This window comes from Muscardinus avellanarius (assembly GCF_963383645.1).
Source record: "Muscardinus avellanarius genome assembly, chromosome: 1".
Taxonomy (NCBI): Eukaryota; Metazoa; Chordata; class Mammalia; order Rodentia; family Gliridae; genus Muscardinus; species Muscardinus avellanarius.
This window is the reverse complement of record NC_137786.1, coordinates 222901849-222911379: the sequence shown is the minus strand read 5'-3', so window position 1 is coordinate 222911379 and position 9531 is coordinate 222901849. Positions and strand designations below refer to the sequence as shown.

The 9531-nt window shown below is 34.2% G+C and overlaps 1 protein-coding gene across 1 annotated transcript; it reads right to left on the bottom strand.

The window, feature by feature from the left end:
* Positions 1 to 7100: 7100 nt before the first annotated feature.
* Positions 7101 to 8039, bottom strand: LOC308265466 (olfactory receptor 8K3-like; the record flags this gene model as incomplete). Its single annotated transcript, XM_080699210.1, has 1 exon — positions 7101 to 8039. One exon carries the CDS (start codon positions 8037 to 8039, stop codon positions 7101 to 7103), a length of 939 nt encoding a protein of 312 aa, XP_080555336.1.
* Positions 8040 to 9531: the final 1492 nt, after the last annotated feature.

The following is a 9531-nucleotide window of genomic DNA, read 5'->3' as shown; positions in this document are numbered from 1 at the left end:
ACCATTAGAGTTAAATAAAAGCCTAGAGCTAAATTCTTCCCTATATTGTCAAGTTATTTTTGACAAGGTTTCCACGAACATTTGGTGGTGGAAATGATAATCTTTTAACTAAATATTGTTAAAAAATAATAATTACATGGAAAAGAATAAAATTGGACCCTTACCTAATCCCATATACAAATATTAACTCAAAATAGATAAAAGACCTAAATATAAATCTTAACACTATAAACTTTTAGGAGAAAATCTGGGTCATTAAACCTCACAACATTGAAATTGGCAGTGATTTCTTGGTTATGATTTCAATGGCACAGGCAACAGAAGAGTATACAAACTCCCTAAAAAATAAAAAAAAATTGTATATCCAAAGACAATGTAAACAGAGTTAACAGTTACTAATGGAATGGGATAAAATATTTCCAATTGCTATATCTGAAGGTATATTAATATTCCAACTAGAAATCCTAAAAATTAACAACAATAAAGGCAAACAATACCCTTTAGAGATAGGTAAAAGACTAACATAAATAATGAATCTCCACAGATAACCAATCTTAGTTGTCTGTTGGATGGAAAATCTTGTTTCTCTAGTTCTGGTGTGTGTTATCTATTTCTTCTTTGTAGTTAATCTCTTTGAGTATTTTCTCTAGCGCTGGTTTTGAAGACATAAATTTCTTCAGTTTCTGTTTGTCATGGAAGCTTCTTATTTCTCCATCTAATCTGATAGAAAGTTTTGCTGGGTAGGAAATTTTTGGCTGGAAGTTGTTTTCTTTCAGAATTGGGAATATGTTACTCCAAGCCCTTCTGGCTCTCATAACTTGGTTTGGGAAGTCTGGAGTGATTCTAATTGGTTTGCCTCTGAATGTCACTTGGCCCTTTGTTTTTGTTGCCTTTAAGATTCTCTGCTTGGCTTCCACATTGGTCATTTTGACAATTATGTGGCGTGGGGATCCTCTTCTCCGATCCTGTCTAAAGGGAGTTCTATAAGTTTCCTGGACCTGTGTATTGACCTCTTGCTCTATGTCTGGAAAATTTTCTGCTATTACTTCCTTGAAGAGATTGTTGATCCCTTTGGTTTCACTTTCTTTTCCCTCCTCTATTCCAATTATTCTTAGGTTAGCTCTCTTAAAATGGGCCCATATTTCTTCAATATCATTCCTGCTGTCGGATATTTTTTTCTAGATTAGAAACTATGAGTTCATTTTTGGATTGCTCATCTTCTAAGAGTGAGATTCTGTTCTCCATGTGTTCTAATCGGTTGTTTGTGCTTTGAATTGAGACCTTTACTTCATTAATTGCATCCTTTATCTCTTTTTGGCTCTTTCTGAGATCTTTTCGAAGCACCTCTATTATTTCTACAGTTATTTTCCTGATTTGATCTTCCAGAAATCTCTGATTTTCAGTTTTATCGGGTTCTGATGTTGTGGGGTTGTGTGCATTCATTGCTCCCGTATTATTCCTCTTTCCCATGATTTTGGATGTTTGTGCCTTCTCTGGGTTCTTCCCTTGGGTCACTATGACTTCACTTAAGGTGTTCTGGATCTCGAGTCAGTAGTATCTCAGACCCCACTACTCCTTTACTGGGTTTTATCACAGAGTCTCCGACCCAGAGAGTCGATAGAGGCTGCTTTAGACTATGGGGGTGCCAGGTTGCATGTTCTCCTATGGTGTAATATCTCTGCCACCGCCCCTCCCCCACTGGGTCAAGTCCCAGGGAGTACAGTACTGGGATTTCTCCTCTGTGGCCCGCAATTTGACTCACTGTTCTTGAGTGTGCAGATGTAGCTGTACTGGCCTCGCTGAATTCGCTGCTGCTGCCGCCGGTGGCAATATGGCGCCGCTGCTACACCCTCGGCTATGGGGTTGGCGTTTTCTTCTTGGTTTTGATTTCGACTCTGAATCCCTGCAGCGTGTGCTGAGCTCAGCCACTGGGAGCTTTAGAAGCTCTCTGCGTGGAGAAATCCCGCCTGGCTATTCCGCAGTGGCTCACCTAGGCTTGCTGTAGCCGTCCCGTGAATTCGCAGGTGCCGCGGGCAGTATGGCGCTGCTGCCGCGTCTGCCGCGTCCTCGGGTGCGAGGCCGGTGTATTTCCTCTGTGGCTCTGTTCTCAGTCCGCTTTCTCTCTGGAGCCTGGTGATTTTTTGTTTCACTGGTGATGGTGTTTTCTGGCTATGAAAGGCGCTGATTTTGTGGTAATGGAGATTTGTTGTTAGCGGGGCTCTTAAGCCCCGCTTTTCTCGGTCGCCCTCTTTTTTTAATATACATTTTTATTAGTGCAGAGTATTTATACATCATAATGGGGTAAAAAATTTGTGTAGACATAAATGCACCCATCACCCAGCCGGCCCCCATTCAGTCTCCACCTTACTCCCTCCTCATCCCTTCCTTTCATGCTGGGTTTAGTGGTTGACTTCGATATGAATAAGTACATGATGTGCTTTAAAGAATTTCCTTCTCCCCCCTCCCATCCCCATAGTTAGGTTGCCTTATTTGCTCCCTATAGGGGCTTTTTCACCAGGAGTTCCTCCTATGACCCCGTTCACCCTGTTTCAAAATAGAGAATAAAAAAAAAAAATAGGACTGGGAGTGTCGTTCAAAGGTAGAATGCCCCTGGGTTCTATGCCCAGTACCATACACACACAAAAAAGGCAATGCACTCTTAAGTCTAGAGGGCTTTTGTTTTCAGTAGTTCAACAATATCAGCATCACTATTTTTGCCACTGTCTTATCCTTGAATTAACAGAAAAAAATGATGAAGTCTCAAATGGTGATAGCTAAGAAGCAGAAGTCGATGGAGAATAAATATTTCCCTCAGATACAACCTTTTTTTCCTACATGTTAAAAGAATGTTATTTTTATTTGTACACTTTTATTGGTGGGTTATAGGTGGTTTGAGGATGTTGGAGATAGGCAGAACTAATGAAGAAACGTCTATTTAAGATAAGGAATAATTAGCTATTATGTTACTTCTGGCAGATGTTCTTCTATATCTTAACCAGTAGATATTCAATATTTTTTATATTTTAGACTTTTATGGTTGCATTATAGACTCATATCATAATGTAGTTTATAGGATTGATGACATACCTGTACCTGGTGAGTTTTTCACCAGCTTTCTTTCCAACACCACCCCTTGGCCATACAAGATACTGGGGCTGACATTGGTATTTTATATATGTATATAATGTCAGTGGAAGGGTTTCCTTCATTAATTCTCCCTCACCTCCCTCCCAAAAGCCAACTCCCTCTGCTTCACTGAAGTTTCTCCTTCATTATATAAAGCCTCTCTCATATGCCAATCCTCCCTAGCTTCCGCATATGATTCAGTATCTTCGATAGATATCCAGACACGGTTTAGCTGATCATATGGTGAATTCATTTGCAGTTTTCTGAGGAATCTCCACACTGGTCTCCATGGTGCTATAATAATTTGCAATCTCACCAAACGTGTAGAAAAGTTTCTAGTTTCTGCTCATAAAAAAATAAACACCAACCAAGATTCTAAAGAAAGATCCTACAGAATAGGTGAAGATCTATGCCACCTATTCCTCTGATAGAGAATTAATATCTAGAATCAAATAACTTAAGACATAACACTAGAAAAACTAATAACCCAATCAAGAAATGGGCAATTTACCTAAATATATCCTTCACAAAATAAGAAATACAAATGGATACTATATACATGAAAAAATATTCAACATCATTAGTAATCAGGGAGATGAAAATTTAAACTACACTGGGATTATATCTAGCCCCAATTAGAATGCCAATCATCAAAGAGTTAAACAGCAAGTTTTTTAGTTTTTATTTTGCTATCATACATCTCCTTTTCCAATGATTGCTAAATTACTTGGCTTAGTAATCATCAGTTAAAATGAAAACATACTGGTTTACATATGTGTTCATCATGTCCTTCATTCTTAATGCTAATTTTTGCTTCTACTTTTTATTTTTTATTATTAATCTACTAAAACAATGCCTTTCATCCTTGTGATTTCTATTTGAGAAAAATATTAATCCAAAATGTACTGATCAGTCTTTTATTCTCTGAACTAATTTATATATTAATTTTTTTCTTTTTTCTTTCCTTCTATCTTTCAACTAATTTGTATTTTCTTTCTTTCTTTCTTTCTTTCTTTCTTTCTTTCTTTCTTTCTTTCTTTCTTTCTTTCTTTCTTTCTCTTTCGTGGTACTGGAGATGGAACCCAGGGGCATTCTACATTTGAGCTACATCCCCAGCCCTATTTTATGTTCTTTATTTTGAAATAAGGGTTCACTGAGTTGCAAAGGGCCTCATCAAGTAGCTGAGACTGTCCACGAACCATAATCCTCCTATCTCAGCCTCCCAAATGCTGGGATTACAAGCGTGCGCCATCATGCCTGGCTCTAATTTACCTTTTTTTAATTAATTTTCTGTACTCAACATGGTTCTAGGCTTTTGCTAATATTTATATAATTTATTATTTATGACATTTAAAGTACTTTATTGACAAATAAAGCAGCATAAAATCAATGTGTATGATGTGATTATTTAACATAGTATATATTATGTCCTGACTACAACAGTAAAATTAATCATCACATCCCTGACCACAAGGAGTTATCTCTTTTTATTGAAGATGTTTATATGTAGCTATGACACTTTACTTTACATGTATATATATGTATATATATATACACATTTATATATATTATACATAAGTAAAATCTCCTATATATTTAATACCTATAAACATGCATGCACATTTATATGTAATATAATTTAAATTTTATGTAGATAATTTTTATATGCCCACACAAATTACTTTTGATTGTATTACTTTCATTGTTGTATCACTATTTTTATTATTTTTTCTGAATATTTTTATCTATTTGTGGTTGTATCCATAAATATATAATTCTGTAAATGGAGTGGATTCAGGGTGTTTATTGTCTGAGTTCTAAGGTCACTGTGTGGTCCGATAGGTTCCACAGAAGTTATTCATCTCATGTTTGTCTCACACACTTTTTCTTCTCCTGACCTTAGACCATCCAAAGGAAAGATTTACTCTCTCTCATCTCCAGGGGACATCAGTGAAGCTGATTAAGAGACAATATAGAACAATTCTTGAGAGCATGAAAACTATAAATAAACCCCATGGCTTTTAAAACCAGTTTTAATATATAATATCTTATTGAACTCTGAGATTTACTGACCTTCTTCAAGTCTATATCATCAGAAAAATGGAACTTGGAGTAGTATATACCTCAAAATCTATTGTAATGACTAAATTAATCAATGCTTGAGAAATGCCTATGGTATAATATTTACAAGAAATTATTATTATCTATTGTCCTGATGATTACTTTAAAAACTCATTTTAACTGCATCAAGGATTTGGTAATCGTCATCCCCATATAACAATGTACTATGGTGTTTTTAGTTTTATTCCACTCAATTTTTATCCAACATTTATTGGCTACAAAGACAATTTTATTTCATTTTGGTAAACAGAATCTGAACTCTTCAATAAACTTTTAGGATTATTAAGCAGAGCAAAGTAAAAAACTTACATACGGATTACCATAGAACAACTATCTGGAAGACAAGAGATCTATATCCTTTTTTTACATATCTGACTTCACTTCCATTAGAAATATTATATAGTTCTATTTATGTGATTATTTTCTTTCATTTCAAACAAGTATAACAATCAGTTAACGCAGCCAAACAATGAAAGTCAAAGAAAATATAGTATATTATCAATATGTTCAAAGTTAAGAAATATAAACAACAATAAACAACATATTTATCATATAATTATCTTTATAAAAGCACAAAAGAAAGCCGGGTGTGGTGGCGCACACTTGTAATCCCCGCACTTGGGAGGTGGAGACAGGAAGATTGCATGGTTTGAAGCTAGCCCCGCTGGCTTAAGAGATCCTGTTACCAAAAATAAAATAGGTCTGGGAGTGTGGCCCAGAGGTAGAAGGGCTTTCAGGAACCCCAGTACCACCAAAAAATAAAAAATAAAAATAAATAAATAAATAAATAAATAAATGAATAAATAAATAAGCACACAAGAGCTGGTACATTATGTGAAAACAATGATAATCACTTGTTTTAGAGAAATAAGAAAATACAGCAATCTGTGAAACCAAATATCGCATAATTTTGCAGAAACAACCATTTTAAAACTTTTAACTTAAGGGCTTCTAAGAATGGCTGTAAAATAATGACCTTAATAGTTACGTACATTGTATGTCAACTAATAAGACTGAGTAAGACAAATGCATTTGAGAGTGAGGACCTATGGATAACTGAAAGATGAGGTATATGAAATTAGCACACCTATATGTGGCTATTCGGGCATGGATAAAGAAAGAGTGGGATTTCCACATTCGAAATAGTTGTAGTGGAGCAAATGCATATGACTATTCCAAATCTTCAAACATCAGGTAAAACACTTGCAACAAGAACAATTCCATCATAGCCCAACAAAATGGTAGAGGCTAAAACAGAAGGAAAGGAGCTATTTGACAAAAGCAACACACATCCAGGCAGAAACACGACACTGGAAATTTTATGGAAACCAGTGTCAAAAACCCAAGATCACTTGAGATATTCCTTTCTACCAACCACTGTCCCTATAAACACTTAGTATATTAATTTTCCTGCATTACTTCAGTCAGTATAAATACACCATATTCTATTATACTCTAGAGTTGACTTGTTATACATTCACATATATATACATATATATGTACATATATATATGTGTATATATATATATATGTATATATATAATATTACTTGGCCATTTGCTTTTTTTTTTTTTTTGGTGGTACTGGGATTAATACCCAGGGGCAATCTACCTCCGGGCTATACCCTCCTGTGCGATCCTCCTGTCTCAGCCTCCCAAGCGCGGGGATTACAAGCGTGTGCCACCACGTCAGGCTACTATTTGCTTTTTAAAATAATATTTTATAACATTTAGAAGTTCCTGAAATAAAAAAGACAATGCATGTTGAATTAATTTTCCCTTATCTCTGGATGCACACATAGCAAAAATTTACATCCATTATCTAATTTACAGGAATTATATTGTGTTTAAACATTAAGAAAATATATTACACATGTTTTTCCACATCTTTTCTAGGGCATGTTTTACATCTTTGTTTCTCAAGCTGTAGATCAGTGGATTCAACATGGGGATGATCAGAGTGTAAAATATGGAAGCCACCTTATCAGTGTTAAAGGAGTGACTGGACTCAGGCTGCACATACATAAATATTAATGTCCCATAAAACACAACCACCACTGTCAGATGAGATCCGCAGGTGGATAAAGCTTTTTGCCTTCCATCAGCTGACTTCATCCTGAAAATGGCTAAAAGGATGAGGAGATAAGAAATAAGGAGTACTACAAGAGAAGAAACCAAATTAAACCCTGCAGAAACCAAAATTAGCAATTCAATGTCATGTGTATTTGAGCACAGCAAAGATATCAAAGGGAGACTGTCACAGAAATGGCTTACAATCTTGTTGCCACAGAAAGGTAAAGTAAAAATTTTTATGGTGATTAGAAGAGACAATACTACACTGTAGAGATACGGAATTGCCACCAGCACTTGGCACACTCTTTGGGACATGATGGCAGTGTAGAGGAGAGGCCTGCAGATGGCCACATAGCGATCATAGGACATTGCAGACAAAATAAAAAGTTCACAAATGATGAAGACAAGAAACGATGTTAGCTGCGTGGCACAACAATAAAAAGAGATCGTGTTTTGATCCACCACAAAGTTTACCAACATTTTGGGGCCCACGGCTGTAGAATAACCAAGGTCCGTGAGAGCCAGGTGTCTGAGAAAAAAATACATGGGTGTTTGCAGCCTGGAGTCCACCTTGGTGAGGATGATCATGCCCAGGTTGCCCAGCACTGAGATCGCATAGATGATGAGGAACAGCCCGAACAGTGGAGCCTGCAGCTCTGGGCGGTTCGTGATGCCCATCAGAATGAACTCACCCACCACTGTGAGATTGTGTTTCTCCATTGAGGTTTTACAGGAAAGCTATCTGAAACAGAGACAGGAGAAGAGTTGCAATAAAGAATAAACCCATGGATATTAAAATTTTCCTTTTGTGGATCAAACTCAACTTAAAATGCTAGTCTATATCTCTGTCTCTATCGCTAATTCTACTTATACATATTTTTATTTATAGAAAATTTATTTTTCAAATATTATAAATTGGAATGTTTGGACTTAGCTTATTTACACAAGCATGCATATTGAAAAAGCCCCCAGGTGATAATACAGGATAGTGAACAGCTTAGTGTATCCAATACCCATCAAAAATATTAGTAGTTTCAAAACCCTGACAAAACATAGCTTTATAAATGGATGGGCAGATATATATAGATACATAAATAATTAATGAGGTGTGGTGACACATACCTAAAATTCTAGTACTTGGGAGGTTGAGAGTATAATTCTAGTACTTGGGAGGTTTTGAGGCCAGTCTCAGCAACATAGTGAGATCCTTCAGCAAGTTAGCAAGACCCTGTTCCAAAATAAAAATAAAATAAAATAGGTCTGGGTTGTAACTTGTATGTAGAGTGTCTCTGAATTTAACATTCAGTATAAAAATATATAAAAATTAAGAAGATATATAATATATATAATATATATATAATATATATAATATATAAATAAGACATATAATATATAATATTATATAATATTATATATAATATTATATATTATTATATATAATAGTATTATATATATGATATATAATATATAAATATATATAATATATATAATATATAAGACATATAATATATATTATATAATATTATATATAATATTATATAATATTATATAATATTATATATAATAGTATATATTATATTATATGTGATATATAATATATAAATATATATAATATATATAATAAATATATAAAATTAAGAATATTGAAATAATAATATGAGAGTTTCATGTTTCATGTATGGATTATTATTATATTACATTTTAGATTTTATATTGGTCAATTATGTACTTGCAACTTCATTATTACATGTACAAATTACTTATATATGGCATATTTCATTTGATATAAAAATGCAAAACACAAGTTATAAAACTACATTGAAAAATCAGACTTAGAAAATATAGTCCTTTGATAGCCTTTAGGTTTTCAATTTTTGAAGCTTGGATATACTTGATAAATACCATACAAGGATATGAATGGAAAAAGAGAATACAGTAGTTATTATTTGTCTTTATATAGCAAAACAAACCAGGGTACATATGTATGTAGATATTCTCAACAAAATACCTTTATATATTTATAAAGGGTTAGTTGGATTAATAATGAAAATTATTTTACAAGTAATTATTCAGATAGATAAATGCTGCATGCATGCATACATACAGACATAAAAAATAATCTTTTCTTTCAGTTTTTTAAGAGGGAGAAATGAAGTTTAAGTGATTATATGTATATATGCGACCTAGAAGTAATTCTAATAACTTATAAAGT